We start from the raw sequence: 14,955 nt of genomic DNA, 5'->3' as shown, positions 1-14,955 counted from the left end.
AGTTACAAGCTTAAGTTACTTGTTCCTGACCATTGTGCCACACTGCTGCCCTCTACTGTCTGGATAGTTTGAAGCACTGGTTTCTTTAACTTTTTAACTCAAGAGCCCAATAAAAACCTTCCTACTTTCTAATGACCCATAACAGACTGCAAATGCTACCTTGATGTGCCCCAAATAAAAAATGTGCCTTTAAACAGAACATTAAAAAAAAAAATAGGGATTTACAGATGCAATACTATATATCCATAACTTATAATTGGATTGAAAAAGAAAAAAAGAGTTTTTGGCAAAAAATATATTCTGAGTAGTAATATAGTTTGCAGGTGCAATTCAATTATGGTAATTATTGTAGTCTGATTTATTAGGTCTCATTTTTTTCTCTTCTTAATTGTGTGCAAACTGTGTGCAAAATCCAAATGTCATATGTGAAAACGCAGATTAATATGCAGAGAGCTAAAACCATGACAGGATCCACCTTTTGCTTTCGTTAGATTGAAGCAGGAGGTTGGAAAGGGGTGTGCTGGAATCAGTCCCTTGATGTCTTCAATGTGTTCTTCATGTGTTCTGTGGCAACACCTGTAGGATGCATAGAGAAGTGCGAGAAGGAATCTAAGGAGCAGCTTTCTGTGTTCTGGTATTGACAGCAGGGGCTAATACAACGGACCGCTTAGCAATTAGTTACTTTTAGCATTCTGTAATTGGATAAATGATCAAAAAAGCAATACTGTATTTATATGTATAATGAGTAATCTCACCTCTGCAAGAGAGGAGTTTTCATTGGGCAACCTTTCAACAGTCTGGAATGAAGAAGAGACACAGAGAGATGTGTATGTGGGTGTTGCATTGGATGCCATGAAGTTACATTTGCAAAGGGAAGCGAAAGGAGAAAAAAAAAAAACAGATAAGATTTTGATAAATGCGTCTGTCTGATAACTGCACCTCTCCGGGTGTGGACTTTGGCTTGGCACATCCCAGTTCTGTCCGGTCTGGAGATGGTGTAGTAGATCTTACAGAACTGTTCATCCCTAATGAGGCAGAACTTCTCCTCTGGCAGCTTGTCCACCATTACGTGGCGGATGCTGGCGCACTTCTCCTTGCAATTCTCTTTATACGGGCCGGATCCAAAGGCCAGACACTCAACGCAGTATCTGGGGGTGCAAGGTGATTCATCTGAGTGCCTCCTCACATGGCCAAGCAAACCCCACAGCCCTGATGTTTGACGTCACATAAAATATCCACAACACCGCAAGGAGAAAAGATAAAATGCTCAGGCTTCGCATTAACTTTCTTGCCCCTTTATGTAAACACATAGTGCTACCTCTGGGCAAGATATGTAGTTAACGTGAACCGCTTCAGTGAATATTTGGGAGTGCAAGTGGATACATAAAAATGTGTAAGTTACATATCAACATTGTGTAATCTGGAGCAAGTCATGTACACTTATCCACGTTTCATGCAAGAATCATATTCTCAGGATTTTTTTTGACATAGTCCATTTCATAACCAATGAAACGTCTATGAAGGAGGGAACTGTGAGACTATGGTCTGAATCTTCCTTTGGGTAGCATTTTTCCCACGATCAAGCTGCATGTGATAAGAACAGAGCCATTTCGACTATAATGAGGTAAGTGTTTGAAACTATGCAGACATTTTTTCCTAGTGGCAAGTGACAAAAAACTGCTCTCAGTGGATGTGTTTGATTTTTGACATGTCTTCTTCCAACAGCAGAATGTGAAAATGTCGAAACTGCATTACTCAAATCCACAGGTTCCTTCGCAGGTGGGGCAAGCCTCACACAGAGGTCCGGTGTAAGGGCCGCTGCACTTGCATTGGTTACACTCGCAGTTACCATGGTTACTGCAGAGGGACCCATCCGTACTCATGCACCGGTCCACCTCTGTAGAGCAGTCGCAGGCCGTACCCTCGAACCCGGGATCACAGTGGCATTTTCCACACATACACTGGCCATGCCCTTTGTGTAAAAGACAGAGAGCCTGTTTCCAGTACAGCATTCTTAGATGAGGTCACACATATAATACAGGCTGTGGTGTCTAAGACTAACAGGTCCTGGCCCTGTTGGCTAACAGCATTTGTGTGTCTATACCTGACACCCCACTCTCTTAGTGTGGGTGTGAGTGCACTTGGGGTTATTTTACTGTTTATTACAGAGAGAAATGGGCTAATTTCTGGAACTGTGGCATTAATGGGATAATATTTGGGATGAGGAATGAGTGAACAGAGGGGGATGAGCTGTGATTCTATGAGCTGATTGGAGGATAGAGCAGGATAAGGTGTGATTCTGTGAGCTGATTGGAGGATAGAGAAGAGTAAGGTGTGATTCTGTGAGCTGATTGGAGGGCAGAGGGGGAAAAGGCGTAACGGTAAGTCTTACCGCCGCAGAGCTTGCCAATTGCTCGCTCGCAGTTGAAGTTGTCACATTCACAGTACTGCCCGTAAATGCGCTCTGCTGGGTTTTCTCTCCTTTTGCATTCACACTGTCCGCACATGCAGTCCCCTCGCCCCGAACACACCAAATCTGCCTCTGTCATCCTGCAGGGGGCGTCACTCTCTCTTGCCAGGTCACAGTCACACCTTTTTCCGATGAAGCCTGGGTAGCACCTGTAATAGGTTGGGAACCAAGCTGTTGTCCACTCTGATATTTGAGGAACAGGATGCGGTACAAAGACAGGCGTTTTTTTGAAATTGGCCTTTGAATACGAAATACTGAAGTCCTGAGGCCAACATAATTCTTCAGTAATGGAAGCATATTACCACCTTTACACTTCATAACTTTTGATGGTCCTAAATGAGTGTCATCCTGAAGACAGCAAGGACACAAAACTGATTGTTGGAGCATTACAAAAATATTTATGTGTGAAATCATGTATAAAGTGTCCAGTGCTTTTTTTCACTTCTTTTGTAAATTGTAAGGTTACTTTACGTTAGTAACAGGCTGAAAGCTATGCCAATGAGGTAGTATGGTCAAAATCACTATGATCATATAACAGATTTATCTGAAAATGTGACTTTTTTCTCTTGTCAGCCTGTAGTCATAACCAGCTAGGTAGTAATGTTATGAATATTTACATTGTGTGCCATAAGGGGTTATAGAGATGTTATATAACCCTTAGGCAGGGTTCATGCACTGGTATAAAGCCTCACCCCCCCCACCCCCCCCCCCCCCCCCGGACTAGCGGTCTCCTCTTGTTCAAATGAGTTAAAAATGGTTCCACTTACCTGCAGACGCCACAGCTGAATTCCCCAGAGTAGCTACAGAATTCAGGATCAGGGCTGTCCCCGCACTCGCACCGACAGAGAGATTTGAGCTCCACCGAGAGCCTGTCCGGAGAGCCCAGCAGCTGCAGGTGAAGAGACTGGGGCTCCAGGCAGTATTTAGAGGAAATGGTCACTTTCACAGAGGTCTGGACAATTGACAGTGGAGAAGGAACCAAAATCAAAAGGAGACGCGATCACTATCAGCAAGGTTGTTCATGCTGGACAGCCGGCATGGTTGTGAAGTTGGCACATGCACAGTACCACCCAGCTCTGTTGGACTTTCTCTCTCAAGTTATCTTCTGGCAGGGCTTGAGTGGTGTTGTGCTCACACTCAGTGGTTTGGGAGCGTTCTTAGCTTGGTCTGACACTGTTGGTCATTCAACTTGAATGGATACACTTATGTTCTGTTATGCTGGAAGTCGCTCTGGATAAGAGTGTCTGCTACACGAATGTAATGTAACGTAAAGTAATGTGGTATAATGCGCCTTGTGCCTCACACTCCTGAGGTGTGAAGCGGAGGTTCGGTGCTGTGTGGACATGTGTGTACCTGTCTGTTGTCCCCGGTGTCACTGCACGCCCCTCTGACCGAGCTCCTCTGCTCCCCATCTGCACATTCGGTGAGGTAGGAGATGTTCAGACCTGGGACGCCCGTATGACTCACTGCCATTGCCAATGACAGCCTCTGGGGGGGTGGAGACACACGCATCACCACACCCGGCCTCCACCCTCACTGACATCACAGAGACAGACGGCAGACGGAGAGCTAGCTACATGGGGGGACTGACGTTGTATGCCTCTTTGATGACAGCCGTGGCATTGCTGAGGTCAGAGGGCAAGACAGCCACGGTGGACTTGGGGAGCAGGTCGCTGAGCTCCTGAAACAGAGCAGGGGAGAGACGGTCACTGAGCGCGCTCAGAACACACAGCTCATGCACTTGACATATGAGAGAAAATAGGTCAGAATGGTACAGGAGTGGCCTTTATCTCACTCTGCTACTGCAAGAAGGAGGAAACATGCCGTCAACTTTACAATAGTTCTCTTACCTGGTATTTTTCTGCCACTCCTTCAGTGACAGCAAAGATTATCTGAATGTTGTTCTCTGTTAATTTTTGAGCAAGCTCAGCAACAGTTGGATAGTCCTGTGTTGTGCAAAGGAAAAAAACAGAAAGAATACATTGACTTCAGTGTCAAATACTAGTGTCACATGAGTGGCACGAGTTGTGCCTGTATGTACATACCAGCTTACGACTGGTGTCTTGGCCCTCTCTCAGGTGGCACCGGCCACTGTCACTGGTGCTGTCAGCATGTGGGGTGTCACTGTTTGCAGCACGGAACCCGTGGTCAGATACATAAACCACCAGGCGGGCATCATGGACCCAACCAATCATTGCCTTATAGAGGATGAGACAGAGGGGAAGGATAGTGAGGAGAGGAGGAAAGAGATAGGGAAAGGGATGAATCCATTTTACTGGGAGTTTATGACTATTATGCACTGTAAATGGTTTCTGCCAGTTGACATAAATTTATTAGTTTCATTGAGCATTATAGAGAACTATATTCAGGCCTTCAGCAGGATTTGCAGACTGCAAATAAAGCTTTCCATAACAGGCAATTGTGCGTGCCGCAGATTGGAAACCAAAAGTTCCACAACACTACATCAATAATGAGGGACTGTGAATGTGTTAGAGCCATTCAGAGGAATGAAACCTGGGAGAATTGCATAGAGTGCATGACTTAACAGCAGTATGATCAACCCTTACCCCACACACTGCAGTCTGCATTAGGGCCAGCAGCCCACCCTCAGAGGGGCCCTGGAGTGCCTGGGCGCCATTTTTGGGGGCGTTGGTGGGGACCTCTGGGCTGCTAAGCGGGCTGGGCGAGTGTGAGAAGCTGAAGGCTTTCTTGCACCCGAGTTCACCCTCTCTACACTCCTCGGTCATCTCAGAGTCAGTGCTGTGTTCGTCACCAAAGATTCCAAAACCTGCCGGCAACCAGGAAACAAGAACTTCCATCTCTCAGAGTGCACTGTTGGAGCAAAGCAATATACTAGAGAATACTGCGGATGTTATCCATCTGTAATGAGTAATCTGTTGAGAGGTAATTTTTTAAAGAATCCTTAGTTACAGAAAATTCTGGTAGTAAGGAATAGTAGCTGATTTGGTTCTCAGGTTGTGAGACAAGTATCGTGACCCAGAAGAAATGGAATGCTGGATTTATAGGACGCTTTTTGGTAAGCAGCTCACTTAGACATGGAATCACAGCCATTTTGCTTCTAATAAAGCACTCCGAATAAGTAATGGACATGTGTTTACCTCTGCTCTTGGCCTCAGGGCAGACCTCCTGCACTGCACTGATCACCTGAGCGCCCAGCTGCATTGCACTGTGTGAGCTGTCCTTCCCAGCGAAGGAGAGTGATGTCAGGTAATACACATCCACTGGGGTTTTCTTAGGCCTTTTCACCTGCACATCAAATGTCAGGGGTTTCCCTGAAAGAACAGCAGGAGCACACAGAGTACTGGTCAAAAATGTGGAGACACCTCATTAGGATAATGGGAAACATGCATTCAAAAATACATTGATCTGAAGACTTATCCTTAAATGTTTGAATTTTTTCTTAGAAAAATATAAATTGTGAGATTGATGCCTATGTATGTATCTCTCTCTGAAGAAATTTAATTAAAAATAGTTTTTGGCTATTTTGAAGAATCTAAAATATAAGGTCTTGTGTATAACACTTTTTTGGTCACTGCATAATTCCATTTGTGAGGTTTCATAGTTTTGATGACTTTACTGTTATTCTAAAATGTGGAAAATGGTAAAAATAGAGAAAAAGAAAGTGTGGACAAACTTTTGAATGGTACTGTACACCATTGACAGAGAGAGAACGTCAGTGTGTGTGCTTGTGTGTGTGCTTGTGTGTGAGAAACAGTGTATGTGTGCATGTTCACTGTGTGTGTGTGTGTGTGTGTGTGTGCGTGTGTGTGTGTGTGTGTGTGTGTGTGTGTGTGTGTGTGTGTGTGAGTGCTTGAGTGTCTATTTACATGCCCATTAGAAGGGTGTGTGTGCAGGGTGTTTTATGTATTAATGTATGAGATCAATGTGTGTGTGTGAGAGAGAGGATGTGAAAAAGAGAGAAAGAGAGAGAGAGGAGTGTGTCAGTGTCTGCATGCATGCTCACTTTGTGTGTGTGCATTCTGTAAAATGAGTGTATGTGCTTTGTGTATGTTTGGTGTATGTATGTTTGTATGAGAGAGCACATCTGTAAGTCTGTGTGAGTCTGTGGGCTTTGGTATGTGTATTATCTGTGTGTATCCATTCTGTACGTGAGTGTGTGTGAGCTTTGGTATGTGTGTGTTCATTGTATGCGTGTGTGAGTGTGTGGGGTTTGGAATGTGCATATTCTGTGTCTACGAGAGAGTGTGTGTATTTGTGTGCTCTGTATGTGAGTATGTGTGTGCTTTGGTATGTGTATGTTCTATGTGTAGTCTGTATGTGAACTCTGTGTGCCCTGTGTGTGCATGTGTGGAGAGCATTTACCAGGCCTCAGCTCCGCAGTCATGTTCTGTGGAGTCAGCAGGGCTCTCCTCCTGCCCTTTCTTGGAAGAGGGTCAGTGACGGTTAGCAGGCTCACTGGGTCCACGATGTCGTCCTCCGCACAGCCCATCTCCCTCAGTCTTGCTCGCAGGTTGCAGTGAAAAGGCCTCTCCTGCCGCCCCCTGCCAAAGTCCTGCCAATCACGATGACATCACCACAATGACTGCAACATAGAGGAGGGCACAACGCACGCAGTCGAGGCAGTCTAGGGCTCACCTTGTCCTTGCACCAGGCACAGTCGGGGCTAAAGGAGATGCACCCCTCGCAAGTATTTTCTTGAAATGCGTTGCACTCCTGTGCACGTGCTGAAACACGACAGAATCACCCATGTCCTACAATGTGATAATAATAATAATAATGATAATAATAATAATAATAATAATAATAAGAAGAAGAAGAAGAAGTCATGAGGAGAAGAGCAGGTCAATGGAGACTGAGCAGTCTTAGTGAGCAGTCTTCCCATCACTTTGTTGGACAGGGGGAGGGGGAAGGTGTGCTTAACTCTAAACTAATTCCAGGAAGCTGGACATCCCTGCATTCTGCTGTGGTGAACAAGTGAACACACCACCAAACATTTCCTGTACTGAAGACAGAAAAACATCAGCTTGCACTGTAGTTTCATTTCTTTAAGGGTTCACACTGGGAAAGGACTAACGATGGGGTGAGTAGCATAGATGTAAACACATGTGAAGTATAAAACAGACTTTCTATTTGCTGGACTGCCCCTCTTTTAAACCACTTTTTTGTATATTTTCACAGCTGTTTGAAGTCATTGTATATTTGGTTGAAATATGTTCCAAACTTTTTACTACTAGAACATATACAGTATGTGTGAAAGACAGACCTCCACAGTCTCCTGCTGGTAATATAAGAGAGCTGTGTTTCCTCCACTTGGCCTTGTTCTGAATATGCTATGTATAAAAAGCCTGGAAGTAGGCCATAAGGAGCAGTGCTTATGACCCAAAGGTTGCTGGTTCAGTTTCCATGTGGACCATCGCTGTTGTACCCTTGGACATGGTACCTGAGGTTTCTCAGTAAATATCCAGCTATATGTTTTTTTTAAATAATATTGCTCAGGATAAGAGCATCTGAAAGCCAAAATGTAAATGGACTTATAGGAAACTATAAAGACCTCCAAAAAAAATAAAAACTCAGTGGAAACACTGCAGCAGTTCCTCTCACCTTGTATAAGTACCATTACATTTGGATGCAAGAGCAAAAAAAAAGACTCACGGCATTGTGACCAGAGGATAAGCACCAGGCACATAATGAAGACTGTTACACGGAAAATTTTCTGTAAATATGAAAATGACATCACAAACATTATGAATAAAAGTCCTTCGAAACAGTACAGAAAGTACTTTGACTGGCTTATGGCGCCCTTACGCTTAGCAGTGTTCTCTCTGGTTTTCAGTGTATGGAAATGGCAGACCAGTTAGATTCAGTATTTAATATCCTTCCTCCTGTGTAGTCTTAGGTAGGTATGGAAAGATGGAAGATCTGGAGTTAAGAAAACGCTTTTATTTTTGCATATAATCAAGCCAGTAGGCTTTGAATATAGTATATATATATATATATCTTAAAGAATTTCACAGCTATAATGAAAGACTCCACTTTCTTTACTCAATCTATAGGAAATATCTGATCCAGCAGAAAAAAGCAAGAAAATTTTTTTATCAGAGCTTACCTGTCACCTTGTCTGTGATCTATATGTGTCTCCAGTTTTTAAGTCATCTGCTTCTGCTCTTGCTCTGTCTCTGAGCAGCTGTTATGTTCTTTCTGTGGACATTGGACAATATTACGAAATATTGACTTTCTGTGGCAGGACAGAACAGCACTGGCCAGGGTGTATGGATTGTATTTGAACAGAGGTGTCCTCTGGAGCTTTGTCCTGTAGATTAGCATAACATAAAACATGTCTGGGTTGCATATTAATAGTTGGGCAGTGCACTTCATGACCAGCTGCTTCTTTGCCTGGTCAATAGAGAATGGAGTCCCCCTCCACCCCAACACCAGCTACTTCTTGCATTTGATGTTAATCTTATGTGTAGTATTATGACGTATTATGAATTTGTTTTCTAGAAACTGTTGTATCATAGTATACTTGGCTTTTGTCATAATGCACAAGTTAACTTGTAGTAGGGCTTGAAGAGTGTTATGCTCATACTCACTGGTCTGGGGGTGTTGTTAGCCCGGGCTGACACTGTTGCTCATTTAAATTGAATGGATACACTTATGTTCTGTTGTGATGGAAGTTGCTCTGGATAAGAGTGTCTGTTAAATGCATGTAATGTAATGACTATTTTTTCCACAGACTTGCTTTGGTGATGACATTATAGTGCTAATAAAACAGATACTCACTACAAATCGCACTATATGAAAAATATCCAAGTGGAAGTTTTTACATGAAGATAAGTTGACAGTTTACATTTTATTAATTCAGACAGTGCAACTGAATATCAGCTGAAGCAATTCAGGTTTCAGTAGATATGACTTCCCATACAACCACAGTACAGCACAGGTTGAGATTGATACTTTCGATACTTTCGTTTGACTAGGGATAACACCATGGACCGAGGTTGTTGCCCCCCCCCCCATTTGATCATGAACATGGGGGGAAAAGGGGGAGATGGGGTGGAGGAGGGATATGCTGTGAGCAGCTGACATGGAAAGGAAGTAAAATAGTGGTGCATGGGACCAGTTTATTTAGGTTTGGATAGTTGTGTGGGGAGTAAAATCTTCCTACTGAATATTCCCTTTGTACTTCAGTTAGTAACTAACTCAAGTGATCAGGAGTGCATCTCCATGAGGGAATAGAACATGCAACCTTGTAGTTAACCACTACTCCCCACTGCCATTGATTTTTAAAGTCCCTTATAGGCAATGTTAATAAAAGGGCAAAGGACACAAAGATTATGACTTCTTTCTTTATTTTTAAGGACTGGTGGAACAGCTGTTGATTACCATGGCCACATGCTCATTTTGTCTCTGTACTTTTTGTACAGATTACTGGTGGAGGAATGGGGATGTTGAACGCTGTAGGTCACAGGTCTGTGTGGAGAAGAACCTTGGCTTTCTTCATGTTTTCCTCCACTGGAAAGGAGCACAAAATTACTGGAAGCTTTTCATCTGTCACTCTCAAACAATCAAACAATCACTGATGGACACACCTGGAGTAGTTTAGTGCAAAGCTGTCAGATCTAAAAAAAAAAAAAAACCCTCCAGTAAAGCAGATTTTTTCTACCCTCCCATTGATTTACGGCCGGGTTTGCACCTTCAAAATAATTTCTGCTGGTAACCGAATGACAACCTGCAACTCTGAATCTCAGAAGTGAGTGACAAGATTTGTAGAATACCCCTGCACACCATATCTCGCGGAGTACTCACAGATTTCAACGTCATCAGGCTCATATGTGTACAGATGGTTACTGTACTTGCCGGCGATGTCAGCACGCACCGTCATGGATGGATCTGGGGAAGAAGCAAAACGAACGTTCAGCTGGTTGCCAGCTGAGCCGCATGATGTAGAGTGACTCCTTTTTAATCATTATTTTCCTCTGTGACAGGGGAACACTGAATCTGACACTCTGAAAATGACACTACAGATGAACAAGATAATTGCACATGAACTGCCAATCAGTGCCTCTATTTTCAGTAAGGCTGTTAACAAGACCCTGACCTGTGGCAGCAGGTCAGATTCAAAATGAATGAAAGGTTTTAGTAGAAGTGGATTGCATTGTTTCTAAAGTATTTTAAACACCTGTGGTAACATTTCAGAAATAAGCATAAAAAGGCTGTCATTGCCCCATTTGACTGAAAAGGGCGGCATGCCAAAATGGCTGAATGTTTGAATGTTAGTCTCATTCTTATTGAGAAAAACTGTTTAATGACCTTTTATGAATGTAGCCTCTCAAATTGTTACATTTCAAACAATGCATACTCGATTAAGAATATGACCGTGCGGTCTGTGATGATGTGCATTCGGCCTTTGAAATAAATAAAATGCTGGAGTGTTTCCACAATTGCTATGAAACTCACCGACAAAGAGAATTCTGGGCACATAGAGGCCATCTGGGGACAGGTTCTTGTCCACTGTTTCATGCTGAACATGACGATGTAACATGAAACAACAATGAATTACTGTGGTGAGATATGTTACACCATTGCAATGACAGTGAGCTGAATTCAAGCACATTTCATTGCACACATTATTAGACACATGCACAAATCCATTTGTTGATACATTAAATGTACATTGTCCCAGAGTATTTTTATAACATTACAAAGATGTGCATTGTACCAGCAGGTTCAGCATGATGAAATCCTCCTGGGCCATTTTTTGGATGTTTTCATTAGCAGCAAACACCTTTTTAAGAGCTGAGTAGTGACATGAGAGAGTTTTAATTAACCTGTCAAAATCCCGCATTTTGTTCAAGTACATGTGTAACAGTGTCTTCAATGCAGAACCCATCATATAACCTGAAATAATTTTTAGAAGCTTTATGAGCCCTTATCATCCCAAATCTGTAACTAAGTCACAAAAAAGCTGTCATTTATACCTTAATACCCTACATAAAGAGGTATTGTTGTAATATAAAGGCATTACAGTAGACGTGTGGAGTTACTGTGTCATGGCATTAGGTTGGACTGTAAAGGGGTCACCAAAGGCATTACATCTGGTAGTTTAGAATGACCTTGGGCAGCACTCATTTAAGGCTGTTTTTGAAAATGATAAAGAAATGACACCTTGACAGTGGGGACAATCCTCCAGGTGATGAATGACCATGAGGGGCTTCTGGCTGAGAAAAAAAAGAAAGTGGATATTTGCTCTGTTGTACCATTGTTTGGCTTCTTGTAGAAGAAAAACCTCACCTACCTTTCTTTCATTTTCGTCAACCCTTCTTCATAGGTTTGTACCCAGGTAATTTCATCACCCCATCCTGCAACAAAATACGTTAGTGTGAATGTTCCATTCAAATTCTGTAAATAGCTCACACGGAAAGTGACACAGAAATCACAGAAATACCCCCCCCCCCCCCCCCCACACACACACACACACACACACATACATATACAGTATCATTCAACATAGGTATGAAAATGCATGGAATGCAATTTGCATATTTGGTACCATGCGTGTAATTATGGGAAAGTCATTACAAAAATGATTCTGGGAAAGCCGATACTTTTCAAGTTTCAAATAACCATTGAAAATACAGAATACAAAACATGAGGCCAAACCTACCTCTAGAAAGAGTCTGAGGAGGTTTTTTAGATTTCCTCTGAAAGGAGTTGTCTAAACCAGCCAAAAAGAGCAGGGCACACAAAAAGATCTGGCAGTGCATCATCGACCGTGAGGAAACAGAGGTCCAGCTGTGATGAAATATATAATTTTTATGCCATGACAGTGTCAGAACTCTCAAGGCTTTGAGAAATTCCTGTAAGAATGGAAACAGCAAGACTACATTCCAATTCAATAATTCACCCTACATCACTTCTTTATAAGGCACATATTACAATTCTATGAGAAAACAAAACCAAGGAAAAGTATTCAACAGGACACAGAAAGCATGTATTAACCTGCCTTGTAAAGGTCATTGAATGGGTGTGTGCTTCATCCAACAAACCAGTCCTCCTGGCCCTCATTTTCAAACTACCATTGACTTCATTTCAGATTCTAAGAAATTATTTTATGAAATGGAAATTGTAAGGAAAACTACAGATTCCTTTTCAGGAAACAGTTCCAAGTACCCTTTCATGTAAATTAATTTGTGACTTTGCAAAACACATAATATGAAGTGCCTTTCATTATTAAAGCTGTAAAACCATAAAGCCAACCAGTCAAACAAGCTCTACGGGGATCCCCATCTGAGAAACCGACAGCTCTGCAGTGTAAAGGGAGGGTCAACATGAGGTATTCTGAGCTATCTTTAATGTTCTGTCACGCAACGGGTCAGTCCTGTTTCAACAGGATAACCAACATTGCTGGAATTGGCAATTGTGAGATTTGACAGTCAATCACAAGGTAAGTCAGGGCAGAGCACTAATGTTTATAAGGTCACAACCTCATTTAAATACTTTCAAATTAAATTAATGCATTTGCATGTTATACTGAACTAACAGAGCATAGCAACAGAAAACTAATCAACTTAAGTATAGGTATTAATAAACAAGGCAAATAGAACTGAACCTACAACATTACTGTTAATACTATAGTTCTGTGTGCATTCCTGTATAAATTGTGTAGGTGGGTCACCCATATTCTTCACTTTCCTTTTATTTTATTTACACATTGATTTTTTTGCCAAGTTTTTTTGCATTGTAGGTGTACTATTGGAAGCATGTATGCAGGACATTAATATGTATATGTTGTCAACTGAAATATCAAAAATCAGAATCAATTGATTGAAGTATAACTTTTAGAACTTATTTGATCTTTCTATACCAGCGCTAATTTCTAATTGCATGCTCTTGCACACATAGAGTACACAAAACAACTAAATATGACCTGGGGGGCTAGTCTTTCTCATTAAAACAAGTGTTAGCAAGAAAGTTTCATGGCTCATTTTGAATAATTTTAGATTGCATGATAAGAAATTGTTTATTATAATATGATAATTGCACATCATCTTAAAGCCCATGAAAGACCTTGTGAGTATAAAACACATGCTTTATCATTAAAAGTGAAATTAACTGGTAGATCAATCAGTAGAAAAAGAAATCAAAACGAGTTTATAAAATGAATGCTTTGAAGGAATGGCAGTTCTAGCAGTAAGAGTTGATTTCAGTGATTAAATTACAACTATCAACTTCCATTACTTTATTAATCATCTCTCTAAATAAAGTACTCAACTTCTTACCTGTTTCAGAAGAGTGTGTCCTGAGCTATGTGTGAAAGTACTCCCACACTGCTCTGTGACAGGCTGCATCTCTGCTCTCCTTTTTATACAGAACTCACTAGACAGGTGTGACTGTGTCACACAGAGGAAACCAAGAAGTTCTTATCGCAGCACTGGAGTAGAACATGGATCATTCGAATACAGAATAACACAGAGCAACATAAATTCACATATAAATAAATACATACACAAACAGACATTAGCATGTAAGCACACATATGCATGCTCACATACTTGCACATGCACACATTCACTCAGGTGCACACACACACACCACAAACACACACAGAAAGAGAGAGAGAGAGAGAGAGAGAGAGAGAGAGGGAGAGAGGGAGAGAGAGAGAATAGTACTCCAACGTCTCTGGTTTCAGTTATGTGGTGGGTGTGGTCATCCTGAGAAAGTGTTTCCACCCTTCCTGCTTGCTTTCAATATGCAAAACACCAATGAAAATATGTTACCTTCTCATTGATCACGTCAATCTTCTTCGCATTAACTATCACGTATACTTGAAAATGGCAGTTGACTAAAATTTGTTTAACCATAGTTATTATTGTGTTATTTTTGTGTGTCATTGTTTTTTATTTGAACTAAAGTCACATTTTGTATGAATGACAGAGAGGTCTCAGAGAGGTGGACATCCAAGTTCTGAGCAACTACTTTGCTCTGCCAAATAGGTATGTATATTAACAAAGAGGATATCTATACACAATAAAAGACATTACTAGTGCTGGTAATGAATGCATGCGAATAATGAGATTATGTCGAAGGATTATATTTATATAGCACCTTTCAAGGTTCTTGAAGCAGTTTACACCATTTGTCGTGCCCACCTAGGTGATGTCCAGCAGCCGTTTAGCACAGAAGCACCCGCCACGCATCAGCTGAGGCCTGGTAGAGAAGGAGCTATTTCACAAACTAAATTGGGGGAATGTTAGATGACCTTTTTTAATGACAACAGAAAGCCAGAAGCTCTTTTTAATGTCTCATATGAAAGATGGGGTCTCGTACAGCACACTGTCCCCATCAATGCACTGAGGCTTTGGTATCATGTTGGGTCCAGAGGGAAAACTGACCCGTTCTGGCTCACCAACCAGAAGGTCTCCCATCCAAATGCTGACCAGCTTCTGCCACCAGTAGGTTGCAAGGTGAGGGCAGCATAGTGTAGCATAGTGGTAAGGGGCTTG

General features: G+C 41.9%; 2 protein-coding genes across 5 annotated transcripts; both read right to left on the bottom strand.

The window, feature by feature from the left end:
• Window positions 1-406: 406 nt before the first annotated feature.
• Window positions 407-8,633, bottom strand: LOC118788663 (integrin beta-2-like). 4 transcript variants are annotated; one of them, XM_036544639.1, is made up of 16 exons: window positions 8,559-8,633; window positions 8,105-8,165; window positions 7,088-7,176; window positions 6,815-7,004; window positions 5,590-5,763; window positions 5,038-5,258; window positions 4,516-4,668; window positions 4,321-4,416; window positions 4,062-4,151; window positions 3,824-3,958; window positions 3,238-3,422; window positions 2,393-2,619; window positions 1,756-1,972; window positions 940-1,148; window positions 756-797; window positions 407-576 (listed from the first exon to the last, which is right to left on the bottom strand). In XM_036544639.1, exons 2-15 carry the CDS (start codon window positions 8,136-8,138, stop codon window positions 790-792), a joined length of 2,028 nt encoding a protein of 675 aa, XP_036400532.1. In that variant the 5' UTR covers window positions 8,139-8,165; window positions 8,559-8,633; the 3' UTR covers window positions 407-576; window positions 756-789. The 4 variants fall into 4 exon arrangements, with proteins under 4 accessions (XP_036400532.1, XP_036400533.1, XP_036400535.1 ...); XM_036544640.1 differs by lacking the exon at window positions 8,559-8,633 and having other exon boundaries at window positions 7,088-7,203; window positions 8,105-8,169; XM_036544642.1 differs by lacking the exons at window positions 407-576; window positions 756-797 and having other exon boundaries at window positions 991-1,148; window positions 1,850-1,972.
• Window positions 8,634-9,821: 1,188 nt separating this feature from the next.
• On the bottom strand, window positions 9,822-13,779 carry agr1 (anterior gradient 1). The gene is made up of 8 exons (XM_036545790.1): window positions 13,732-13,779; window positions 12,117-12,244; window positions 11,748-11,811; window positions 11,618-11,670; window positions 11,172-11,248; window positions 10,910-10,973; window positions 10,259-10,342; window positions 9,822-9,964 (listed from the first exon to the last, which is right to left on the bottom strand). Exons 2-8 carry the CDS (start codon window positions 12,217-12,219, stop codon window positions 9,915-9,917), a joined length of 495 nt encoding a protein of 164 aa, XP_036401683.1. The 5' UTR covers window positions 12,220-12,244; window positions 13,732-13,779; the 3' UTR covers window positions 9,822-9,914.
• Between the last annotated feature and the right edge of the window lie 1,176 nt (window positions 13,780-14,955).

The sequence above is a fragment of the Megalops cyprinoides genome, chromosome 14, assembly GCF_013368585.1.
Source record: "Megalops cyprinoides isolate fMegCyp1 chromosome 14, fMegCyp1.pri, whole genome shotgun sequence".
Classification (NCBI taxonomy): domain Eukaryota; kingdom Metazoa; phylum Chordata; class Actinopteri; order Elopiformes; family Megalopidae; genus Megalops; species Megalops cyprinoides.
The sequence above is the reverse complement of the archived record's forward strand: the minus strand, read 5'-3'. Positions and strand labels throughout refer to the sequence as shown.

Excerpts from the sequence above, each read along its gene's own strand:
- LOC118788663 (XM_036544639.1), bottom strand. The coding sequence starts at position 8,138 with ATGTGCCTGGTGCTTATCCTCTGGTCACAATGCC. Across the intron at positions 4,417-4,515 it reads AAGACACCAGTCGTAAGCTG|GACTATCCAACTGTTGCTGA; the intron begins GTATGTACATAC and ends TGCACAACACAG. Across the intron at positions 3,423-3,823 it reads ACACCGGGGACAACAGACAG|ACCTCTGTGAAAGTGACCAT; the intron begins GTACACACATGT and ends TCAATTGTCCAG.
- agr1 (XM_036545790.1), bottom strand. The coding sequence starts at position 12,219 with ATGATGCACTGCCAGATCTTTTTGTGTGCCCTGCTCTTTTTGGCTGGT. Across the intron at positions 11,671-11,747 it reads TTGACGAAAATGAAAGAAAG|CCAGAAGCCCCTCATGGTCA; the intron begins GTAGGTGAGGTT and ends TTTTTTTCTCAG. Across the intron at positions 11,249-11,617 it reads GGATTGTCCCCACTGTCAAG|CTCTTAAAAAGGTGTTTGCT; the intron begins GTGTCATTTCTT and ends GTCACTACTCAG.